Source organism: Bos indicus, chromosome 1, assembly GCF_029378745.1.
Source record: "Bos indicus isolate NIAB-ARS_2022 breed Sahiwal x Tharparkar chromosome 1, NIAB-ARS_B.indTharparkar_mat_pri_1.0, whole genome shotgun sequence".
Classification (NCBI taxonomy): domain Eukaryota; kingdom Metazoa; phylum Chordata; class Mammalia; order Artiodactyla; family Bovidae; genus Bos; species Bos indicus.
Genome location: NC_091760.1, coordinates 23,603,094 through 23,629,948, shown reverse-complemented (window position 1 = coordinate 23,629,948; position 26,855 = coordinate 23,603,094). Strand labels below are relative to the sequence as shown.

Below are 26,855 nucleotides of genomic sequence, written 5' to 3'. Positions count from 1 at the left end.
CTAGATATTTTGCCTGCCTGATATTTCTTCTGGAAGGTAAATATGCTTGGAATTCACTGTAATAACTTCAGTATAAGATGCCTGGCCTTCATCTAATGAGGCTGTTTATTTACCAGAGTACTCAAAGAACCTTGTATAAGATGCTTTCACATGAAAAGTGGACCTAGAGCAGATGTCAAATACCCAGTCCTTGGCCTGCTAAAGTAACCTTGTCTACTAGCTCTGCAAGACTTTGGCCCTGAAATTTTTTTATTTAGCTGATGATTCCCTGGCCCAGCTGGATCATGACCTCAATTGGGTTAGCTTGGCCAATCTCTGCTGAGCTCTTTCAGACATGTACTGTCAGCTGGAGAGTTGGCTGGTGGCTGGATAATGTAAGACCAATGTCCTCGTATGTTGGGCAGTCTTCAAGCTATTGGTCAGGATGATGGGCTCTCAGATGAGAACGTCATTTCTACTCCATGTAGCCTCCCTCTGGGAGGCTAACTTGGGCTCAGTCACATGGTGCACTCAGGGTTGCAAGCATAGCAAGCCTTTTGAAGTTTAGAGTTGGAGTTCTCTTAACATCACTCCTGTTGCATTCTCATAATCAAAAGAAGAAACAATGCTAGCCCAGATTCAAGGAGTGGGAAATAGAATCAGTCTCTGGATGGGAAAAGCTGCAAAGTATTTGCAGCCATTTGCATTTGGGCACAGAAATATGTGTATTTTTGATGTGAATATGATCTTCACATTGGTGGCCAATTATCAAATTGGCAACTCCCTATAAAATAAAATGTGACCACTGAGTTAATCAGAGAGTTTTCACACATTCTCCTCACTGATATATGTACTAATTTTCCAAATAATGTGTTTGATAGCAAGATTTATGACAACATCATCGTTCACTTCTTGGCATGGTTGTTTTGGGCCACCGTGTGATAAATGTTTTACATTTGTCATAGCATTTATTTCTTGAAACAACAGTGTAAGGATATATAGCAATTTGTTAAAATATAGTTGACCCTTGAATAACAGAGGTTAAAGGTGCCAAATCTCCTCAAACTAAAAAATCTGCATGTAATTTATAGTCAGCCTTTCACGTATGTGGGATTCCCAGGTGTCTCAGTGGTAAAGAATTCGTCTGTCAGTGCAAGAGACACAGGAGATGCAGGTTTGGTCCCTGGGTCAGGAAGTTCCCCTGGATAAAGAAATGTCAACCCACTTCAGTATTCTTGCCAGGGAAGTCCCATGGACAGAGGAGCCTAGAGGGCTACAGTCCATGGGGTTGCAAAGAACCAGACACGACTGAGCACACACACGTGCTCATTCCATATATGTGGTTCCTCCGTATCTAAAGTTCCTCATCCATGGGTTCAACCAATCCATGATTGTGTGGTAAGAAAAAAAAGTCCAAATATAAGTGGACCCACGCAGTTCAAACCATGTTCTTCAAGGGTCAACTATACATATATATATATATATAGTTGTTGTTTAGTCGATAAGTTGTATCTGACTCTTTGCGATCCCATGGATTATAACCTGCCAGGCTCCTCTGTCCATGGGATTTTCCAAGCAAGAATGCTGGAGTGGGTTGCCATTTCCTTCTTCATATATATATGTATATATATATACACACACACACATATATATGCAATGATTTATAGTGTATCATTTGCTATAACTCAGAGAACAGATTTGGAGTGAGTGCTTTCTTATCTTTAACCAGGATATTTTGCTGTGAAAAATGAAAATCTCTTAGTTGTCTCCCACATTTTGCAACCCCATTGACTGTGGCCTGCCAGGTTCCTCTGTCCATGGAATTCTCCAGGCAAGAATACTGGAGTAGGTAGCTGTTCCCTTCTCCAGGGGATCTTTCAAACCCAAGAATCGGATCCAGGTCTCCAACATTGCAGATGGATTCTTTACTGTCTGAGCCAACAGGGAAGTCCAAGAATACTGGAGTGAGTAGCCTATCTCTTCTCCAGTGGCTCTTCCCAACCCAGGAATCAATCTGGGGTCTCCTGCATTGCAGGCAGATTCTTTAGTCGCTAAGTCTTCTCTGACTTTTTGTGACCCCATGGACTGTAGCCCACCAACCTCCTCTGTCCATGGGATTTCCCAGGCAAGGATACTGGAGTAGGTTGCCATTTCCTACTCCAAGAATATTTTGCTGTTCAGGATGAAATATTGTTTCATTCTTCTAGAATAAGAATTTTTTTTTTAATTTTTTTAAACAGTTTGTAAATATGAAATCAGAACTGGATTAGAGAGGATTAATGCAAAATTGTTAAATATGGGACAGTTTCTAACAATGAAATTTAATTTTGTGGTTAGTGTAACTTTGTAAAAATAGAGATTGATGCTGACCTTAAAAAAATGTAAGAATATTGCCTCTGAGACCTTCTCTTTTAAACCCCTCTTCTTTTGGTTAAATTTATCAGGTCAATGGAAAGAGAGTTATGGAAATACTATAATCTTCCCAAATAATATATAATTGTGATAATATACAGTTATGTATGTATATATGCATTTATACAAATTGTGTAATTAAGCATTTACACAGAAGTGAGTAAACCAAATGCCTATTATAGTCTATTCTTTTCCTACTTATCAGAAGAAAGATAAAACTGTTTTTCACTTAGCAAATAATATTTTAAATTTAGCTTTTATTGTGCATATATGTAAGCTAAATTATGTATTTATATATGCATGTATATACATACATATATACACAGTCATTTTAGTTTGAGAGGCTATATATATATACATGTGTGGTTATTCATATGTAGAGAGGCACAGAGAGAAAAAGAAGAAATAATAGGAAATTTAGGAATAGTTTTCCTTTTCTACATGGTTTCTTGCTATGTAAAAGCCATAATATTAGAAGAAATCTTAATTTTCCTCTAATGCATTGCCCAAGGATATCTTAATTGTATTAATTAAAGATTATGTTATCAATAGCTGAAATATAAATTATTTCATGTTTGCTTTCCACTTGCTGACAAAGATATTTCAAATGTAAAATAAAGGCATTTTCTTCATACACTAGCTGTTATTTATTTATTTATTTTAGAGATGCAGTCCAGAGAAAAGTGCTTCATTCTTCAGTAAGATGACCTATTCCTGGTTTAGTAGGTAAGAATTTTGCTAATTTATCTGTAGTGTAACACATTGAGGAAAATTCTGAGTGAAATGACACTTACATGTTATTCCTTTAATCTAAGCATGTATATTTTTACAAAATAACTTTGCAAAGGTTTTCTTCTCATGTGATTTATTCCAAAAATATCACAAATAGTAACATACAAATTAGGTCCACAGATACGACTGTTAATACTCCTGCAATATGGCTGCCCATTTATACTATTTCTATCTCTGTTAGCACTAGGAAGTGAAAATGAACATATACATATACATCTGCTAAGTCGCTTTAGTCGTGTCCGACTCTGTGTGACCCCATAGACGGCAGCCCACCAGGCTGCCCCATCCCTGGGAGTCTCCAGGCAAGAACACTGGAGTGGGTTGCCATTTCCTTCTCCAGTGCATGAAAGTGAAAAGTGAAAGTGAAGTTGCTCAGTCGTGTCCGACTCTTAGTGACTCCATGGACTGCAGCCTACCAGTCTCCTCCGTCCATGGGATTTTCCAGGCAAGAGTATTGGAGTGGGGTGCCATTGCCTTCTCCAACATACACATATACATATTTTATACATATGCATATATATGTACATATACATGGGGCTTCCCTGGTGGCTCAGTGGTATAGAATCTGCCTGCAGTGCAAGAGACCTGGGTTCAATCCCTGGGTTGGGAAGATCTCCTGGAGGAGGGCATAGCAACCCACTCTAGTACTCTTGACTGGAGAATTGCATGGACAGAGGAGCCTGGAGGGCTACAGTCCATGGGGCCACACACAATTGGACACGTCTGAAGCGACTAAGCAGCAGCAGCAGACGTGTATATACACATATATGTTTAATCATCATGTATCTGCTATCTACTTTTACCCGTTTTATATATTTTATTTCATGTAATTTTCCCCTATGAGATAGGCATTTACAGAGAGGACATTTGAGGCTCAAGGAGAGGGAAGCCAGGTAGGCTTGATATCCAAGTAGGAGGTACCTAGGTAGGAGGAGCAGACTGACCTGATGTTAGAGGTGAGTTTGAGTTCACGTTTCAAGCTTTCTTTGTTCTGTTTTGTTATTTTACTTTTTACTGGAAATGCTCTCATTTATACTTATCTATGTAGTGCAGCATTAGTCACTCAGTCGTGTGTGACTCTTGCGACCCCATGGACTGTATCTCACCAGGTTCCTCTATCCATAGAATTCTCCAGGCAAGAATACCAGTGGTGGTGGTTTAGTCTCTAAGTCATGTCCAACTCTTGTGATCTCATGGACTGAGAACCTACCAGGCTACTCTGTCCATGGGATTCTCCAGGCAAGAATACTGGAGTGGGTTGCCATTTCCTTCTCCAGGGAATCTTCCTGACCCAGGACTCAAACCCAGGTCTCCTGCATTGCAGCCAGATTCTTTACTGACTGAGCTACAAGGGAAACTCAAGAATACTGGAGTGGGTTGCTCAGATGGTAAGGAATCTGCCTGCAACGCAGGAGACCTGGATTTGATCCCTGAATCAGGAAATCCTCTGGAGAAGGAAATAGCAAGAATATTGGAGTGGGTTGCCATTTCCTTCTTCAGAGGATTTCCTGACCCAGGGATCAAACCCAGGTCTCTGGCCTTGCAGGCAGATTCCTTACCATCTGAGCCACCTATTGTGCTTTTTGCTGAAAATTTTCTCATTTATACTTATTTATAGTCCTATTAAAACACACACACATCATTTTGTAAGGCATATGATGTGGTTTATCTTACAGAATAATTTATAATATGTGATGAGGGCTTTAACACAAGAATTAAATCATATTGAATGAGAAGAGTTCATTTTTTCTAATTTTATACATTCAACAACTTTATGTCTTCTCCTATAACAGAAAGTTTATGATAATGTGAAACTAAATGTATCATTCTAACTTAATGCCCCTTGCTCTATAGTTGGTAGAAACAAAATTGCCCAATTTGATCTACAAATATTAGGTTAGGCAAAAAGTTCATTTGGATTTTTCTGTAAGATAGTATGGAAAAATCCGAATGAACTTTTTGGCTAACCCTATGTGTTTTTAAGAGTAGATGAATGCTTTAAAAAAAAAAGTTTTTTGCATGCTAGATGTCCTACATTATGCTAACCTTTAAAAATGCAGAGATAAATGATCTAGATCTTGTCTTCCAGGAATTCATAATAGAATTAAAAAGATTAAAAAGTACACTATCAATTACACAAAAAGGCAGTCTAAGCATGATGGAGAAACACAATTTTCAGAAATGTCATTTAACCAAGTCTGCACAACTGGGAATGTTTCACAAGTGATTAATGCCTTAACCCAACATTTAAAAAGTATAGGGGTGAGCCAAAGTGGCATTCCCAGTTGAGCAAACACCATATACAAATCATGGAGGTAGGGGAGAACTGACCCTTCCACATTGGTATGTCAAGAGATCAGGTTGAAAGGACAGATCAGTAAGAGTTCTCTAGGATATCCTGAAGATAGTGAGAAGCCCCGGAAGGATTTTAAATAGAGAGTGACATATGATTTGCACTTCAGAAAATCACCTGTTCAATTCTGTGGATACATGTAAGAGATGAAAATGGAGAGAGACTGGTTAGGAGGCTCTTTGGATATCTTGGTAGATTTATGATTACCATCTGAACCATAGTAATGATAAAGATGATGAACAGGAAGGAATACATTTAAGAGAAAGGGTTGATTGGAAGAGGAGATTGAAAAACTGGGGAAAGCGTTGAATAACGTTGGGTTTCTGGGTCAGATAACTGAGAGTTTCAGATATTGTGAAAATTTGTGAATTCAGTTTAGCAAAGTTTCAATTTCTGGTGCCTGACTCATCCCCACTAAAAAAAAAACTTACATGTGTTGGAGATGTAGATCTTAGGCTTCCAGTTGTGGATTTGAGACTCAATGACTATAGATCTGTAGTCATGAATGTCATTGAAATCAAGCAGGAGAATCTATTTAACAAGCAGTATATTGGGAATCCTCAGTATTTAAACAGTAAGAGGAAAGAGAGTCTACAAAGGAAGCTAAGTATTCAGAATGTAACAGAAAAATCAAAGAAACGGTGTGATTGGAAGCTAGGGAAACTGTCAAAAAAGGAAAAAAAGTTAAGTGACCAATAGGACCAAATACTGAAAATTAAAGTAAGAAATGAACACTCTCCATTGAATTTGGCAACGTAAAAATTATTGGTGATCTTTATAAAAGTTGTTGAAGTAGAAAACTGATATACTTGATAAGCAAATAATTGGGCAGATGTTGAATTATGATAAAAATTCTAAGTTATACAAATCTATGAATCACTTAAAGAGGATTGCAGAAATTTTATGACGATATGCTATATTAAATTATGCACTAGAAAAAATAAAGTTTAAATGGAAACTATGTAAATGTGGACTATTTACAGTTAATGATTTTGGTTTTTCAAATTTGTGTATGTTTAGATATGTTTTTCAAACCTGAGTTCTGTCTCATCCATGAATTGAGAATAAGAGTGATGTCTACACTGGCTTTAAAATTTTCAGACTGTCATTTTTAAGTCACAAGCTAATTTAAGAATTTAAATGATGCAAATAATTTTAAGTAAATGTACTTTAAAAACTTTTATTATCAAACTATATGCATTTTGACAAATGAAAACAATATGCATTTATGTTAAATATTACAAACACAATTTTAGGAGGCATGGAGTATGAAGCTGAAATTAAATTTAATATCAAATAAAACAGCAGAATTTAAAATATAGTGACTCAATATCTTGAAGTCTATATTTTAGATCAAACAACCAATAAGCTATACTTTTTGAATATCTCATTTATTTTCTGTTTAACTCTCACATGTCAGAACTAGATAGGAAATATTTTCATGGCATGCATTATCTGAAGCTATCACTGGCATTAAACCAATGTGGTTGCTTATCTGGTGCTGAAACAATTGCAGCTGAATCATAGCTATTGTTAAGAGAATGTCTCTTTCAAGACACTGGTTAATTGTGTTCTCAGATCTGTTCTTTGAGTTACAGAATGAAGTCAGAAATTATTTCCTAGCCCAAATTCAAGCTCCCCTAATTATATGAATAATTTGATTAAAATGTGCTCAGATGATGCAAATGATTAGGAAATTATATGCTTATGAGCCTTAATTCCTAAGGCAGTAGCTGTCTAAATCATGTTGATGATTAATAATTATGAAGGTTTTATTAGCAAATATAATCTGTCATCAGTGTATAATAATCATGGTCATAGAATGATCCCCTTGACATACATGGAAAAATCTAGTTAAAATTTTTATGGTTCACAATTGAATTATTTTAACTGGGGATACACTATTCAATCTGTCCTAACTTTTCCTCATGTATTAGTAAAATTTGTACATTACCTGACTTTGTCTCATCCTAAGACTTTTGTACCAACTGACACCTTGCCTTTTCCCATTACATAATCACCCCTTTCCAGAAATGTTTAAACAGATGATTAGCAATAATGAGGGCTTCCCTGGTGGCTCAGACGGTAAAGAATCTGCCTGCAATATGGGAGACCCAGGTTCGATCCCTGGGTCAGAAAGTTATCCCCTGGAGAAGGGAATGGCTACCCATTCCAGTATTCTTGCCTGCAGACTCTCCTGGACAGAGCAGCCTGGTGGGCTGCAGTCCATAGGGTCGCAAAAAAGACACAACTGAAGTGACTTAGCACACACAGCACAGCAATAATGAAATTGACGGTGCTGCCATATATCTATACTTTCCAAGTATTTCGATTATTACTCATCTGCAAAATGTATATTTCATCTCACCCTGTTAGCCAACTGCCACTGGTCTACTACCATTACTATCAGTTGGATAAGATATTATGCACACTTGTTAATGTTAAATACACTCAAGATTCTCTCTAACATAACAAAAATGAATATACAGTGGAAATATTACATTTAATGACATTGTATGCCTTTGGGTAAGTAAGTACTGGTGTATATCACATTTAAAAACCTGTGACCAGTCCCTAGAGTTCCTGCTGTTTAACAGCCAGTAAAAATGATTGCTCTATATGCTTTAGAGAGTTGTCCTTTGAAAAAAGTATATCAGTCTATAAAAAACCAAGATGCTTGTATGTACCTTTATTATTGCTTAAGGACTAAAGTCCACAAGTTTGTAGGATCTGGTGCATTTCATTGTTGGGAGGGTCAACTATTGGTCCAAGAAGCTTCCCCAAAGCTGCTTTATGAATTGATTTAAAGAAGCACCACTTCCTCTTCTCCTGGATTCATATGTGTAAAAGTTAGACACAGAAGAGAGCAAAAGAGGTGGAAGAAGCACACACCTGGTAAAAGGAAGTCACAGCTGAGCCCAAGTACACCACAGTCAATTCGGCTTAAGTGTCACTTTTAAATGGTTCTTTATTTGGAGACTCAGCATGAAAGCCAGGGGTCACTTATCCCCATGAACCAAAACTGCTGAGTTTTGCATAGTTCTACCTCAAAATGCTGAGGCAGTAAATGTTATTAAAAATGCTTTTGTGAAAATCAATGCAATCTTAGTTTGAAAACGAATATTTATTTTGTGGAATGGGATAGAAGAAGTTAATATGACATTGAAGTAGTTTATTGCTTAATATGTTTTTAAAAGTGCACTGCAGAAAAATGTCCAGCATATTGAGCCAACAGAAACATGATTACAAAAGGTCCTTTCTTAGTACATTTAAACTTTTTTGTTAAATATGAATTGTAATATGATATTAGGTAGTGTGTAATAAAAGTGAAATTGAATCCCGGGGAGACTGGTTACCACGGGATTTAAATCCATTCCGGGGTCAATCAATTCAGATTGTTCAGTAACAATGACAATGAAAGCAGTTCCAGTTTGGGGCAGTGTAATACTTTGTTATGGTCACTTGGACTAATATACTTTATAATGAAAAGAACTGAATCTATAGAGTCAGAAGGCCTGGGTTTAAATGGAAGTTTAATTTCTCACTGAACAAGTCATGTCATCAGGCTCAAAACGGAGTGTATCTCAAGTATATGACTCAGGAGTGCTTCACATAACGGAATACTCAAATAATAATAGCTTAAACAGACAGATTAAAAAAAATTTTTTTTATGTTATTGGGTAATACACCAGCCTTGATCCTGCATCTTCTATCCAGGCTTCTTCTACCTTTCCACTCCATCCTTAGTATTTGGCTATTCACCCTTGGTGGCAAAGATGGCTTCTCCATTTCAGACCATCATGTCTTCAGTACAGGGAGGAAGGAGGAAAGCTCAGGAAAAGGGAGGCAAACATTTTTCTCCTTTTGAAGTTTTGTGTCTCCTTTTCTTTTTACTTTTAAAATTTTTTGTGAGGCTGGTGGGAATCTCAGTTCCCCCATCAGGGGTTGAACCTGGTCACAGTAGTGAAAGCCTGGAATCTTAACCACTAGGACATCAGGGGACTCCCTGTTTTGTGTCGTCTTTTGAAATAGAGAGGTCTCTTCAGTAGATTTTTTTAATAGATATTTTAGCTTTGAAGTGAAAATATTAGTTACGCAGTCATGTCCGACTCTTTACGACCCCATGGATTGTAGCCTCTGTTCATGGAATTCTCCAGGCAAGAATACTGGAGTGGGTAGCCATTCCCTTTTCTAGGGGATCTTCCCAACCCAGGGATTGAACCCAGGTCTCCCACATTGCAGGCAGATTCTTCAGTCTGAGCCACAGCCTTAACTGACTTATTAATGTCAAGCAAATAGTAATGAGATTACAGTGACACCTTACTTTGCTAACAAAGGTCTGTCCAGTCAAAGCTATGGTTTTTCCAGTAGTCATGTATGGATGTGAGAGTTGGAGTGTAAAGAAAGCTGAGCGCTGAAGAATTGATGTTTTTGAACATCAATTGGAGAAGAACTTCAATTGGTATTGCAGAAGACTCTTGAGAGTCCCTTGTAAGGAGATCCAGCCAGTCCATCCTAAAGGAAATCAGTCCTGAATATTCATTGAAAGGACTGATGTTGAAGCTGAAACTCTAATACTTTGGCCACCTAATGCCAAGAACTGACTCATTGGAAAAGACCCTGATGCTGGGAAAGATTGAAAGCAGGAAGAGAAGGGGATGACAGAGGATGAGATGGTTGGATGGCATCACCAACTCAATGAACATGAGCTTGAGTAAATGCTGGGAGTTGGTGATGGACAGGGAGGCCTGGCATGCTGTAGTCCAGGGGTCGAAAAGAGTCGGACATGACTGAGCAACTGAACTGAACTACAGGGACTGATTTAGACCAATCTTAGTTCATAACTCTATGGTTGGAATACGGACTTACTCTGAGTTCAAGAGATTTTCAACTGAATAAATATCAAATTCTAGTCAGTAGGAAGATGATGAGGCAGAAGGAAGGGATGTAAGGTAAATATAAATCACTGTCTGCAACAATAACATCTGTGGTATAACTAGACCATGCACTTTAGTTCTCCTGGGACAAGCCCAGTTTAGACCTATTGTTCTTGCATAATTACTCACAATGTACTCTGGAGCAAGCTCTTTGAGTGAAGAAATGTGGAAGTACTAAGAGGCTGACAGTATCTTAAGGCTTCAGCTCCAAAACGGCTCTGTGATAATGACTCATGTTCTATTGGTCAAGTAAGTCATATGTGACCAAGACCCAAGTTTATGCAGCAGATACAGGTCCTCCACTTGGACACTCTGTGAAGTCAAGTGTCAGAGGGTCTATATAGTCCCAGCAGAGGACAGATTCATTTCTATTTTCACACAAGCTTAAAAATCAAATGTGGGTTTTGGCGTGAATATCTTACTGTGAATATTAGCTATTTAAGTTCCAGTAAGGGAGGTAAGTGGAGAAGGAAATGGCAACCCATTCCAGTGTTCTTGCCTGGAGAATCCCAGGGACAGGAGAGCCTGGTGGGCTGCCATCTATGGGGTCACACAGAGTCGAACACGACTGAAGCAACGCAGCAGCAGGAGCAGCAGCAAGGGAGCTAAGAGTGGGTTTTGCTGGTGGCTCAGTGGTAAAGACAATGGCACCCCACTCCAGTACTCTTGCCTGGAAAATCCCACGGATGGAGGAGCCTGGTGGGCTGCAGTTCATGGGGTCACTAAGAGTCGGACACGACTGAGCGACTTCACTTTCACTTTTCACTTTCATGCATTGGAGAAGGAAATGGCAACCCACTGCAGTGTTCTTGCCTGGAGAATCCCAGGGACGGGGGAGCCTGGTGGGCTGCCATCTATGGGGTAGCAGAGAGTTGGACATGACTGAAGCAACTTAGCAGCAGCAGCAGCAGCAGCAGTGGTAAAGAATCAGCCTGCCAATGCAGGAGATGCCGTTCAGTCCCTGGGTCTGAAGAATTCCCTGGAGAAGGAAATGGAAACCCACTTCAGGATTCTGGCCTGGGAAATTCCATGGACAGAGGAGCCTGATGAGCTACAGTCCATGGGGTTGCAAACGAGTTGGACATGACTGAAGCAACTAAACAACAGTAAAGGGAAATAGAGTAGGTGGGTGTCTCCAATATGAGGTGAGTAAATGCAATTAGTGTTTTCACTGAATAATTGGATATCTAAACAGCTCTTTTAAAAGCTACAAAGGATTATTATATATTGTTGAACTTCAGGATAGAGTTGTGTGATTTTTCAAACACACATTCTAGTGAGTCCAACCTGGTCAATAAAATAAATCAAGAAGTGAAACGAATGTATGCAGTTTAGTTTTAACGATTGTTGGTTTTGATGAATTGTTTTCCTTGCTCTTTCATTTTTAGAATAATTATTTTAGGCTATAAGAAACCTTTGGAAAGAGAGGATCTTTTTGAACTTAATGAAGGCGATTCCTCCTATATTGTGTGTCCCATCTTTGAGAAACAGTGGAGGAAGGAAGTTTTAAGGACTCAAGAGAGGCAAAAAGTAAAGGTAACTATTAAATCCTTAGTACTTAACTGCATAACTTGTTCCAAATATGAGATATTATTATTAATATGGAAAATCCCTTAAATATGTTACAAAACATGTCATTTCCCTAACAATACTAGCTGTTATTAAAGCTAATTTCTGTCATCAAATTATTCAGCATCTGTTTAAAGCTCAGGAGCAAGTGTGTTATATGTATATAATTTGGGGCTTCTCACCTACAATGGCTTCCTCATCCATTGTAGCAAAGATAGTTTCCATATCTCAGAGCATCATATCTATTGGTCAAAGTAAGTCATATAGTGGCCAAGGCTAAGACTTATAGGGGGCAAGAGTAGGCTCTTCAGATGTAGCCTCATGCACACACACATACATACACACATGAATATATATATACAATGTATGTATATAGTCTTTAGACTTCTCAAAAAGAAAATATAATTTGAAGATAAAAACTGTATTAGTGAAACAGTTTCAAAACCCACAACAGTGATTTAAAAAATGGTTTCCTTTCCTGTTTATGCCACATGGTATGACTAACACCATGTGGTTTGGTACCATTCTATACCAATAACAGGGACCTTGTTTTCAAGTTTAATTGAACTTATTCCTTTCATGTTGCTTTATCATCTTTGGAGTACATTACTAATTTTATGATTATGTATATTTTATGGATTAGTTCTGTTCTCTTTTCTCATTGTCTTTGTTTTCTTTAATTATGTAGTCATCTTTTCATAAAGAGGCACACACCAGGAAGCCATCTCTACTCCGGGCATTGTGGAACACTTTTAAGTTTGCCCTGATTCAGGTTGCGTTATTCAAAGTATTGGCTGATGTTTTGTCCTTCACTAGCCCACTCATAATGAAGTAAGTTGAAGTTGTTTTTTTTTTTCCCTTTCCCACAAGTACTTGATAAGGAAGTTTACTGTTTCACTTTAAAAATGTACTAAAAAAGAGTGGGGTGGGTTCATATTACAGATTTTATTTAGATACAAGCATTCCATTAAGTTTGCTTGTGATATGAATGTGAATTATGATAATATAGTAATTATTGAAACAACCATGTATTAAGCACTATTCTAAAATCTTTATATTAATTATCTAATCTAATCTTTACAACAATCCTACAATGTAGGAAGTAATATTGTACTCACTAGCACAATGTAGAAACAAAGAAATCTCTGTAATTTGCCTAAGACCATACAACTAGAAAATACAAGAGTCACAACACAAATCTGGGAAATCTGGCTTGAGTTTATATGTTTAGGAAATGAAATGACACATACCTTTACTATTTTTCTTTGCTGTGACCTTTTTGGAATTGAACTTTATCAGCCAAGGTAATACTATATAAATATATATATGCATGTATTTATGTGTGGGCTTCCTTGGTGGCTCAGCTGGTAAAGAATCCACCCGCAGAACAGGAGACCTGTATTGAGTTCAATTCCTGGGTTGGGAAGATCTCTTGGAGAAGGGAACGGCTATCCACTCCAGTATTCTGGCCTGGAGAATTCCATAGACTTTATAGTCCACGGGGTTGCAAAGAGTTGGACACAACTGAGTGACTTTTTGGAATGGAACTTTATCAGCCAAGCAAATAATAATACATAATAATGCACAATGGCACCCCACTTCAGTACTCTTGCCTGGAAAATCCCATGGACGGAGGAGCCTGGTAGGCTGCAGTCCATGGGGTCGCTAAGAGTCGTACACGACTGAGTGACTTCACTTTCAATTTTCACTTTCATGCTTTGGAGAAGGAAATGGCAACCCACTCCAGTGTTCTTGCCTGGAGAATCCCAGGGACTGGGGAACCTGGTGGGCTCCCATCTCTGGGGTTGCACAGAGTCCAATACGACTGAAGCAACTTAGCAGCAGCAGCATAGAGAAACTATCTAAGTAATTTCTATTTCTAATAGTGGCCATATGCAAGGATTCATGAGCAGACAGTAAAACTGAGTCTTTGATTGTATGCCTCCAGGGGTACAAGGAAAGATTTTTTATTAACCAATTATTATATATTTTTTGTTTTGAATATGTTTTCAAGTTGGAGTTTTTAAGAACAATTTAATTCATGAAAATAAAATTAATTCTGAGTTGCCAGATCCCAAATCACATCCAGGCACATATTTCGCCCATATTTATTAAGCACCTACTATATGCCAAACTGTTCTAAGTAGACCATGGGGATTGACCAAAAATCAAAAAGTCCCTGCTCTGATGACACCTAGAAGGGAGAGATAAACAATAAATGAATAAGTATAAATTTTATTAAGAGGTAATTACTGCTAAGGAAAACAGTATGGTGAGGTAGTGGGGCACAGAATACTGGTCTGAGGGACTGGAAGTTGCTGTTTTCTGTGAGGTGATTAGGGAAGACATTGGTTATAATGGTGAAACTTGAACACAGTTCTGAATGAAGTTAGGGAGGAAGCCGAGATATATCTGTTGCAAATAGGAAGAACAAAGAGGGCTAAAGCCATGAGGCAGCAGCATATCTGGTATTTTTGAAGACTCATAGGAGGCAAGTGAGTGGAGCAGGGAAGCTGAGAGGAAAAGTGGTAAGACTGAGGTCAGATATACACACTACCCTGTGTAACATGTGTGGCTTCCCTGGTGGCTCAGAGGTTAAAGCGTCTGCCTGCAATGCCGGAGACCTGGGTTCGATCCCTGGGTTGGGAAGATCCCCTGGAGAAGGAAATGGCAACCCACTCCAGTATTCTTGCCTGGAGAATCCCATGGATGGAGGAGCCTGGTGGGCTACAGTCCATGGGGTCGCAGAGAGTCGGACTCGGTTGAGTGACTTAACTTTCACTTTCACCTTCATATGTAACATAGACAGCTAGTGCAAAGCCGCTGTTTAGCACAGGGAGCTCAGCTCTGTGATGAGCTAGAGGGATGGGATTGGGCGCTGGGAGGGAAGCTCAAGAGGGAGGTTAATAAATGTGTACTTATAGCTGATTTGTGTTGCTGCAAAGCATAAACCAACACAACCTTGTAAAGCAAGTATATTCCAATTAAAAAAAAATAGAGACATTGTGGGGATGGGGAGACAAAAAGGTTGAGGTCAGAAAGTTTGGGCAGCTAAAAAGATTTTTAGCTGGGCCTTACAGAATGTGAGGGGAGCTTCCCCAGTGGTTCAGCAATAAAGAATCTGTCTGTAATACAGGAGATGCAGGAAACTCGGGTTCGATTCCTGGGTCAAGAAGATCCCCTGGAATAGGAATTGGCAATCCACTCCAGTATTCTTTCCTGGAGAATTCCATAGACAGAGGAGCCTGGCAGGCTGCAGTCCATGGGACTGCAAAGAGCTGGACACAGCTGAGACATTCAGCACACATGCAGAGAATGTGATGATACAGGCTTTCATTTCATGTTAGAAAGGAAACCTTTGGAAGATTGTGAGCATAGAATGATATGATTAGACTGCAGTTTCATAGGAATCACTCTAGTAGCTATGTAGAAAAAGAAGTAAAAAGGAGCAAGAGTGGAAGAAGCAGCAGCTACTAGCCAACTATGATAATCCAGGCAAAAGTCAATAGCAGCTTCAAGATTGTGGCAATGAAGGTGATAAGCGGTCAGATTTTGGCTTTATTTTAAAAGTAGAATCAACATTATACCTTGATAGTTGAATGTAGGTTGAGAGAAGAAAAAAGGAGTCATGGTGCCTTCAGAGTTTTTGTTTGTCACAAGATGAATGAGTTACCATTTACTGACATACAGAAGGCTCAGAAAAGAGTAAGGCATACAATTTGCTAAATTTGAAATATGCATTAGATTTTCTGCAGAATTAAATTAACAGACCTGACTGCCATCCTTTGGAAAGACTGTTTATATGGCTGGCCTCAGGCTGGCAATTAGAACTTGAATTTCAGGAGGGTTCTCACTTACCCTAGCTGATAAGAGTGGTTCGATATGGCCAGACTGTTTTATACATGTTTTATACATGATGTTTTATACATGATCCATGCTGAATTCCTCCTTTTTTTCTGAGAGTTTGGAATTTCAGCCTGTGTTAGAAAGAGGGTACCCTGGATGCTGAGTCTTTAAGGGGCTTCCTTGTTTTTGTTCAGTTACTAAGTCATGTCTGAATCTTTGCAAACCCATGAACCGCAGCATGCAAGTTTCCTTGTCTTTCACTATCTCCTGGAATTTGCTCAGACTTGGTGATGCCATCCAACCATCTCATCTTCTGTCGCCCACTTCTCACCCTGCCCTCAATCCTTCCGAGCATCCGGGTCTTTTCCAGTGAGGTGGCTTTAGGGAAGTGACCACACTATCATGGATATCTGGGTCATTAAGACTTTTTTTGTAGAGTTCTTCTGTGTATTCTTGCCACCTCTTCTTAATATCTTCTGCTTCTGTTACGTCCATACCATTTCTGTCCTTTATTGTGCCCATCTTTGCATGAAATATTCCCTTGGTATCTCCAGTTTTCTTGAAGAGATCTTTAACCTTTCTCATTCTATTGTTTTCCTCTATTTCTTGGCACTATTCACTTAAGAAGGCTTTCTTATCTCTCCATGCTATTCTCTGGGACTCTGTGTTCAGGTGGATATATCTTTCCTTTTCTCCTTTGCCTTTTGCTTCTCTTCTTTTCTCAGCTATTTGTAAGTTCTCTTCATACAACCACTTCGCTTTCTGGAATTTCTTTGTCTTTGGGATGGTTTTGGTCATTGCCTCCTGTACAATATTGATGAGATTACTGTAGGAAAACTAGAAAATACCTTTCTACCCAGAAGCCTGAGAAACTAAGTGTTGACTGTGTGTGAGTGTGTGCTCAGTCATTCAGTCGTGTCCGATTCTTTTGTGACCCCATGGATTGTAGCCTGCCAGGCTCTTCTGTGAATAGGATTTGCCAGGCAAGAATACTGGAGTGGGTTGCCATTTCCTCCTAGAACAGAACTCAGGTCTCCTGCATCTGGCCTTATTTATATAAAGCTTGAGTAAAAATAGAGAGAGAATGCAAAATTGAGCAAGTGGATAAAAAGAGCAGGCAAGAATGTGTATGTGTGTGTGTGTAACATTTTGACAGTACTTAGTTCACACATGTATTTTATTACTTTGGATGTTTAACACTTCTTCCCTTTTCTCGATTTGTATATGACCTTCAGGCAAATGATCCTTTTCTGTGAACAACGCCCGGATTTTGGCTGGAGTGGTTATGGCTATGCTTTGGCGCTTTTTGTTGTAGTCTTTTTGCAAACCCTGATCCTTCAGCAATACCAGCGTTTTAAAATGCTCACTTCAGCAAAAATTAAGACAGCTGTAATTGGACTGATCTACAAAAAGGTAAAAGATTAAAAAAATTCCAAGTTTCTAAATGGACTCTGTCCAGTGCGTGCTTTAAAATAAGGGATCTGGAAAAATAGAAGTAGTATTTAAAAAATTTCTATTATGCACTTTGAATATACATGTATTTTGCTGAAAAACAACTTTGACTCATCAATATTAGTTACATCAATTTCTTTACAGGGTCCTCTCTCTATATTTCTTGAAACTTCTAGTCAACCCTAATGCCTGAAACTAAATGATGTTCTTTGTCCACTCTTAATGTCACTTAACTCCTCCTCAGAAAATGAATGGAATTGACTATTTCATGGTTGTCCCTATTTATGTATCAATAAATTAATTTCCATGGTCATTTTCCTTCTACATAATACCTTTTACTTCTTCCTCTGCTCACTCTACTTTTTCATAAAACAAAGCCATACTTCTTTATAGAGTTGTTATCTATTTCTGTTTGAGTCTAAGCCCCTTCCTATCCACCCGAAGAGCTGGTTGACCCTTATACCTAGCATAACTCTAAAGTTTAATTTGTCCTTTCTTGAAAATGCAGTTTTAAACATCACCTCTTTACCATTCAGAGCCTATTTACATCATAATTACAAACAATTAAAAACCTTCCTCTCTTCTGTTGTTATTACTGAGTTATTCAGTCAAAAGTATATTTTGCCTTCTTATTCTGTAGTCCTCTGTCAATCTGTGTTCTTCAGATTTGGAATAGGAACTTAACTTACCTATTATACCTTTATCATCTAAGACAGTGGCTTTCACATATTTTTATAAAAGTTGGAAGACTGAGTAAATGAATAAATGAGCCATTACCTTCAAAACTAGGAAACTATTAAGCATACATAATAAATGTGTGAAACTATCAATAAATGCAGATGTTTTAAGATTCAGATGAGCAGGAAATGTACAATATTTGAAGGCAGTTGAGGAAGGTTTCTGGAGAAGGCAATGGCACCCCACTCCAGTACTCTTGCCTGGAAAATCCTATGGACGGAGGAGCCTGGTGGGCTGCAGTCCATGGGGTCGCTGAGGGTCGGACACGACTGAGTGACTTCACTTTCACTTTTCACTTTCCTGCATTGGAGAAGGAAATGGCAACCCACTCCAGTGTTCTTGCCTGGAGAATCCCAGGACGGTGAGCTGCTGTCTATGGGGTTGCACAGAGTCGGACACGACTGAAGCGACTTAGCAGCAGCAGCAGCAGAGGAAGGTTTCACATAGAAAGGAGCCTTGAAATAATCTTTGGGAGAAGTGTAGGATTTGTTGACCTGGATATGAAATGTCACAGACCATTTGGCCATATTAGGCCAAAATGGAGGCAGCAAGTGATTTTAGAGATTCTAGAATGCTCCAAGCCCAGCTGAGCCAGAATATAACTAAACTTGCAGTAAACCTAGCTCTGTGTGAAACTGAAAGTGTTAGTTGCTCAGTTGTGTTCACCTCTTTGCGACCCTTTAGACTGTAGCCTGCCAGGCTCCTCCATCCATGGAATTTTCCAGGCAAAAGTACTGGAGTGTGTTGCCATTTCCTTCTCCAGTAGATCTTCCCAACCTAGGCATTGAACCTGGGTCTCCCGCATTGCAGGCAGATTCTTTACCACCTGATCCACCAGGGAAGTCCTGTATAACTAGCTCTGTGTAACACACCCCAGATACAGGGTCAGATAGGCTGTTTGTAATTTTACAGGTTGTAACTTCTGAGAAATACAAATATGGAGAAAAGATATGAAATACAAATATTAAAGAGTCTAGGAATCACTTTAAATGCTAACATTTTTTTCCCATATATGGCCCATATGGAACAGGTCTTCATTCATTGATTAAAGCACTGGAGTTTAGGTATAGGATTTGGGTAGATTTATAAAAGCTGGTTTTAGAAAAGGCAGAGGAACCAGAGATCAAATCGCCAACATCCACTGGAAAAAGCAAAAGAGTTCCAGAAAAACATCTATTTCTGCTTTATTCACTATTCCAAAGCCTTTGACTGTGTGGATCACAATAAACTGTGGAAAATTCTGAAAGAGATGGGAATACCAGACCACCTGACCTGCCTCTTGAGAAACCTGTATGCAGATTAGGAAGCAACAGTTAGAACTGGACATGGAACAACAGACTGGTTCCAAATAGGAAAAGGAGTGTGTCAAGGCTGTATATTGTCACCCTGCTTATTTAACTTATATGCAGAGTACATCATGAGAAATGTTGGGCTGGAAGAAGCATAAGCTGGAATCAAGATTGCTGGGAGAAATATCAATAACCTCAGATATGCAGATGACACCACCCTTATGGCAGAAAGTGAAGAGGAACAAAAAAGCTTCTTGATTAAAGTGAAAGAGGAGAGTGAAAAAGTTGGCTTAAAGCTCAACATTCAGAAAATGAAGATCATGGCATCTGGTCCCATCACTTCATGGGAAATAGATGGGGAAACAGTGGAAACAGTGTCAGACTTTATTTTGGGGGGCTCCCAAATCACTGCAGATGGTGACTGAAGCCATAAAATTAAAAGACGCTTACTCCTTGGAAGGAAAGTTATGACCAACCTAGATAGCATATTCAAAAGCAGAGACATTACTTTGCCAACAAAGGTCTGTCTAGTCAAGGCTATGGTTTTTCCAGTGGTCATGTATGGATGTGAGAGTTGGACTGTGAAGAAAGCTGAGCACCGAAGAATTGATGCTTTTGAACTGTGGTGTTGGAGAAGACTCTTGAGAGTCCCTTGGACTGCAAGGAGATTCAACCAGTCCATTCTAAAGCAGATCAGTCCTGGGTGTTCTTTGGAAGGACTGATGCTAAAGCTGAAACTCCAGTACTTTGGCCACCTCATGCCAAGAGTTGACTCATTGGAAAAGACTCTGATGCTGGGTTGGATTGGGGCAGGAGGAGAAGGGGACAACAGAGGATGGGATGGCTGGATGGCATCACTGACTCGATGGACAAGAGTTTGGGTGAACTCCGGGAGATAGTGATGGACAGGGAGGCCTGGCGTGCTGTGATTCATGGGGTCGCAAAGAGTTGGACACGACTGAGCAACTGAACTGAACTGAACTGATAAGCATAAAAGAATAGATAGCAGTAGAAATTGAAGCAAACCATCAGAAATAAAAAGGAAAGTCAAGTCTCGTGGGTGAGTACATTACAACAAGGGCAAAGAGACCCTGGAGATAATGTAAGAGGGAACAGCATCTACAGGAGTGAGACTATGTGGGTCCTTAGAGGTTATTTAACAACAGAGAGCATTCTAAGATCAGAGGGGTTCAGTGGGTCCTGCAGTATGGATTAAGCTTTAATTCTTAGTCCATCAGACAAGCAGCAGAAGACATTACTTAGTGACCTGTAGTGTTCAGATGCCCTCGGTAGCCTATGCAGGTGACACTAATATAAGGCAGTCTTTCTTCTGAATCTCTTATCCTATATCTGCTTTCCAAAGGGACTAATTGTGGTTATTAGATCTCTTGTCTCCTTTACAGATTTTAGGATTCTGATGTTTATCATGTTTTGATAACCTCAGCTCTCATAGATGACCAGATAACTCATATTCATCTGACACTGGTACTCCTTCATCAGGAATTCATTACTAGACTTGGGTAAAGCTAGTCTCACATCCTTTTCCTGGTGAGGAGGGGATGTGTTAGAAAGCTCTTTATCTCTACCCGATCGCATGACTGTTGCTACTCTAGTAAAGTTCAAGAGACTTCATTTTTAAGGTTTGTGGGGAAGAACACGGACCTCTTTCTACTTGACCACTTCATGAGTCTTTGGGTCTTAAAACTCAGTTTTGTTATCCCTTCGCTCCCAATTACAGGCTCCATGAGAGTTTTTGAGGACTAATAATAAGATATGTTTCAAAAGCAGCATCAGTTAGTCCTGTGCTTAATGTGGGCAGCCTGTGGGCATTCTGTCAAATGCCATCCAGTAGAAGTTTTTGTGATTTTTAAATTATTCTGTATCCACATTATGCAGTATGGTAGCTACTAATCACATATGACTGTTGAAACTGAAAACTTGGCAAGTAAGAGCAAGGAAGTAAATTTTTAATTTTAATTAAATTTAATATCCATATCTAGACTGTCTACATTTGCGCCTGAAGGATATTCTTTCCTTAATTGTGGGAAGAATGCAGTATAAAGAAAATTGATAAAATTATTTTTCCTTTCTTTAAAATAGAGATACTTAAATGTAATTAGAAGGAGAAGAGAGAAAGAGAATCCTGGCATACTTTTTTGCATCCAAAGAGCTAAAGAAAATGATTTCTCATAGATTTATGAGGATTCACCTTTACATACAACCATGACTCATTAGAAGTATGGTAACCGCTGAGAATCACTGGGATAAAAATGTTTGGGATTCTTCCAGCTCTAAATTATATAATGTCTATGACTCAAAGCTAGGGTGGTCAGGAAAAATAGTTCAAGAAATAAATATATGGACCAGGGCTGTGGCAAAAAAAAATCAGCAAAGAACAAATATTTGAAGGAGAATGTGAAATCGCAAAGCAAATTTCATAATCATATGTCAAAATGAACCATTACTGAATTGAGGTCAGTAATAAACAAGATATTTCCAGTCTGTAAAAAGGATTCTTGAGGCTGGGAGCCATATATGATTTATCTGGGTCTTTTTATGGCTTCCCTGGTGGCTCAGATGGTAAAGAATCTTCCTGCAGGAGACACAAGAGACTCAGGTTCAGTCCCTGGGTCAGGAAGATCTCCTGGAGAAGGAAATGGTTACCCATTCCAGTATTCTTGCCCAGATAATTCCATGGACAGAGGAGCCTGGCGGGCTATGGTCCGTGTTTTCACAAAGTCGAACATGATTGAGCAACTAACACTTTTTTTTAGAGCAAATGTAATCAATGAAATGAACGAAGTTTCAAAACTTAAGGAGTCACAAGGTTGTGTTACCTGTTTTCCTGAGTGGGGCTCCAACAAGGGTCCTTCAGCCCAGTGCCCTTCGAGCATCTGAGTTCTGGTCAGAAGCAAGGAAGGTTTTATTCTTTGATCAGATAACGAAGAGGTGTGGGCCTGTTTTCTTGAGCACCCACTCTCCCAATGGGCAGTAGGTAGGGCTGCTTTAGAAGGATCTCTCAAAGTGAGGTTCTTGTGGAGTTGGAGCAGGGGCAGCTGGGCTGCTTAGGCTCCAGACGGCAGTTCCTGGAGCAGCGTCTCTGCACGCGGCCTGCAGCTACCATCTTGGATTTTGTGTCACGCACGGCTTCTGCACGTGGACGCCCAGCTGAGGTGTAGGCTCAGCCGTTTCCTTTCACAGGAGGAACCCTGGTCTGAAGGGCCAGATACAAGGCTCTGCACATGGCCTCCCTGTGAGCAAATGAGAATAGACTAAGTGCTAGGGAAAAGGGGCGGGGCGGGGGGGGGTGGAAACAAGGTAAGACTTTATTTTATTATGGAATTCCCTGAGAATTGTTAATGGCCTTTGCTAGTGACAGTTGTGCTTTGTGTGTTTTCCTAAAGGAGGGGCATTGATTTGATTCCTTGGGTAATTTGATTTTGAACTACCCAGTCTTTTAGTTTTTACATAAGTCAGTTTATATTTTCCTTCTAGAAAAGTAGGATAACATGTTTGTATTTGTTTATAATAGTATGTTGGAGGTGGATGCTATTAGAGATCAATGGATCTCACTTAAAAAATGGTGTAGTCTTAATGAAATGAGAACAACTGTTCTTGGATTTCCATTGTTTTTCTTGAGCACATTAAATGGTCAGTAACTTATTAGGGGAGATTAAAAAGCTGCCTTTGGAGGAGACATGGCTAGAAGCTTAACTATCGTAGTGTATTTTTTTCCTTTTTTATTTACTCTTATGGGAGCAGTATTTATTCTGTCGTATCATCAGCACCGTACCTTGGAAGGAAGGAGCAGAAAATTAAAGGATTTAGCATTACAGCAGCCATCAAGCTTAGGAGGATCCTGATCCCTTGTGAACCTCTGAGGGTTGTGCCTTTCCTCTGCTGGCCCCATAGACTGCCATATGCACTGAGCCCGTGGGTTTTAAGCTAGGGAATGTTAGAAGTGTCCCACTGAAGGCCCTGCCTACTCATTTTCCAGAGGGGCTTTTTCTCTGGGCTTTCTATTAGTCATTTATTGAGTGAAGAGAACTTGAGTGTCCCCTGTATCCTATTTATCATTGTTAGATCTAGTTCTCAATCCTGTCTCTCTTTAAATCAGTGTGGTAGGAGTTCCTTAAAACTTTTGGCATATGGTGGGACTTTCACCTAATTTCTGGTATAAATATCAATTTCCTGCTTATTTTACAGTTATTTATGCATTTTTCTGGGCTTTCTGGGCTTCCCTTGTGGTTCAGCTGGTAAAGAATCTGCCGGCAATGTGGGAGACCTGGGTTCAATCCCCACTGGAAAGATCCCCTGGGAAAGGACATGGCAACCCACTCCAGTACTCTTGCCTGGGGAATTCCACAGAGAGAAGAGCAGGACAGGCTGCAGCCATGGAATCACAAAGAGTTGGAGACGACTCTGCAGCTAACTTTCGCTTTCACTTTCATGCACTTTTATGGGAATTTTAAATGAGTGGGAAATTAAATAAATGAATTTCTAATATTAGCCTTAGTAAGAAATTACCAATACTTAACCTTCAGTTCAGTTCAGTTCAGTTTAGTCGCTCAGTCGTGTCCGACTCTTTGCGACCCCATGAATCGCAGCACTCCAGGCCTCCCTGTCCATCACCAACTCCCGGGGTTCACTCAGACGCACGTCCATTGAGTCGGTGATGCCATCCAGCCATCTCATCGTCTGTCATCACCTTCTCCTCCTGCCCCCAATCCCTCCCAGCATCAGAGTCTTTTCCAATGAGTCAACTCTTCGCATGAGGTGGCCAGAGTACTGCAGTTTCAGCTTTAGCATCAGTCCTTCCAAAGAACACCCAGGACTGATCTCCTTTAGAATGGACTGGTTGGATCCTCTTGCAGTCCAAGGGACTCTCAAGAGTCTTCTCCAACACCACAGTTCAAAAGCATCAATTCTTTGGTATATTGAATTCAATATACAAATATTAAATGACATATACAGAAGGAAAGGGAGAATTAGGCCTTGGAAGAACAGAGAAGATGGAACAATACTCTTACCTCTGTAAATACCCATGGCCCTTCTTAGCTACTGTTAGACTTGTGTGTGTGTGTGTGTGTGTGTTAGTCCCTCAGTTGTGTCTAACTCTTTGCGACCCCATGGGCTGTTGCTGGCCAGGCTCCTCTGTCCATGAATTCCCCAGGCAAGAATACTGGAGTGGGTAGCCATTTCCTTTTCCAGGGGATCTTCCCAACCCAGGGATTAAACCCTGGTCTCCTGCATTGCAGGCAGATTCTTTACTATTTGAGTCCTTGGAAGCCCTTATAATTAGCCTGTGTGTAGGATGTGTGTGTAGTAGGGGAGTGTACTCCACTACTAGACTGAAATCTCTTTAAGATTGAAACTATATCATTAATAAAATACTTTCATTAGATTTTCATTGATTCGCCTGTGTACTCTGTATTGATGAACTTTAGATGATTTAGTAGGGGTGCAAAAGAACAGAAAGGAAGCTCAGTGCTAGAAAACTTTTTATTTATAGTTAAAAGTTGTCATTGTTTGACTGTAAAGATCCTGCATGATCTACAGAACTGTAAATATTCTGCTTCTCTTTTCCCAGGCCCTGCTTCTATCTAATGTTTCTAGAAAACAGTTTTCTACCGGGGAAATTATTAACTTGATGGCAACAGATACCCAGCAGCTCATGGACTTGATGACAAACATCAATCTTCTTTGGTCAGCTCCTTTTCAAATCCTGATGGCCGTATCACTCCTTTGGCAAGAGCTGGGTCCAGCCGTGTTAGCAGGGGTGGCAGTCCTTGTGTTTGTTATACCAATGAATGCTTTAGTTGCAAATAGAATGAAAAAGCTGAAGGTAAGAAAATAATTGCCTCATGTTACCTGTGTCAAACAGAAGCTGAGTTTCCAGACTTGATACTAAACACCTAGCTAATTCTCTGAGTATAGAAAATAGAGGCTTAAAATGGATACAATATGAATTAATCATTTATTGAACCAGTATTGATTGAGCATCTATCCTGTCAGTCACTGTGCCAGGCACATAAAGTATAGCAGTGAAGAGAATTGACAAGTTCCAGCTCTCCTTGGGTTATTGGGGGAGAAAGGCAACAAACAAATAAATAAAATAGGTAGATAGCATAATGCCTGGTGTTAATTTGTGTATGAAGAGAGATAATTAGGATAAAGTGATAGAGTAACAAAGCATTTCATTTCACAAAGTCTGGAACATCCTGAGGAAAGATATGATGTATCAGCTGAGTAAGGCACCAATCCATGTGGATGTCTAAGAAAAAGATATCAAGCAAACGGAATGGTGTGTGCACAGCCGAGAGGTGGGGATATGCTAGGTCTGCCTTAAGTAGCAAGAAGGCTAGTGAGCTAAAATGTGCAAGGAGTGGCTGCGTGCAGCCAGTGGACAGTAAATGCCTAACTGAATTAATTTTAATATTCTTCTTCTACATTCCGTCAGTCATCTTACTGTCAATATATTTTTGACATCTGCTATTTCCAAAACAGTGTGTACTATGCTGTACTGTAGGAATGGGGGAACAGGACCAAGATAGAGTTCACTTCTCTGAAGGAGATCACACTGTAATGGGAGAAATAGATGGTTTCCCATGTTAAAGTAACAAAGATAGATGCAGATGTGTTGCTTAGGACAATTATTTTATTTTTTTAAATGAATAAAGGGTAAACAACATCTTATGTATGGACATGGAAGTGAATCAATCACTATTAGGAAAACGTAAACTAGAGAAACACACACACACACATATATATGTATAAAGAATCTGCCTGCCGATGCATGAGATGCAGGAGACGCAGGTTCGATCCCTGGATTGGGAAGATGCCCTGGAGAAGGAAATGGCAACCCTCTCTAGTATTCTTGCCTGGGAAATCTCATGGACAGAAGAGCCTGGTGGGCTACAGTCAGTGGGGTTGAAAAAGTGTTGGAAACGACTTAGTGACTAAACAACAAAAATGTGTAATATGTATCCCATGAATTTATATGGTGTGTATATATATGTATATATGTGTGTGTATATATACATATATATATATGTATAATGATCCAGTTTTTAAAATGTGAATATACCTTGCACATGGATATGATAAAAATATATATAAAGTGATATATTTATATCACTATATAGTGATAAAGATATCTAAATATAGGTTTTAATGTATTTGTATGAACATAGAAATAACCTAGAGATAAAACACTAGTCTTTTAAGAGTAGTTACCTGTAAAGTGAAATTAAATGGAAGGAGGGAAGATTTTTTTACTTATTACTTTAATATATTTAGAAGCTAAGAATTTATACCTTCTTTTACTTTTTTCTGAATTTTTCAAATAATTACCCAAAAGCCTAGTTTTTGAAGATAAGAACTAGGAAATAACATATAATTATAAAATAATTATGAATTATTAAACATATGGGTATTTAGAATAACAGATTTTTAAATGAATAATTTTAAAATATGTTTTTTAATATT

At 39.2% G+C, this 26,855-nt stretch overlaps 1 protein-coding gene across 3 annotated transcripts in view; it reads left to right on the top strand.

Annotated features, from left to right (window-relative positions):
* The window catches only part of LOC109560994 (multidrug resistance-associated protein 1-like), a 97,442-nt gene that overhangs the window by 5,267 nt on the left and 65,320 nt on the right, over positions 1-26,855 (top strand). For 2 of the 3 annotated variants that reach the window (XM_070786475.1, XM_019963459.2), the window contains exons 2-6: positions 3,056-3,117; positions 11,862-12,009; positions 12,731-12,873; positions 17,124-17,301; positions 24,958-25,212. In XM_070786475.1, coding sequence (XP_070642576.1) covers positions 3,056-3,117; positions 11,862-12,009; positions 12,731-12,873; positions 17,124-17,301; positions 24,958-25,212 — 786 coding nt within the window. Of the gene's footprint in view, positions 1-1,464; positions 1,944-3,055; positions 3,118-11,861; positions 12,010-12,730; positions 12,874-17,123; positions 17,302-24,957; positions 25,213-26,855 lie in introns of those variants that run through there. The other variant, XM_070786472.1, reaches the window with a different exon arrangement.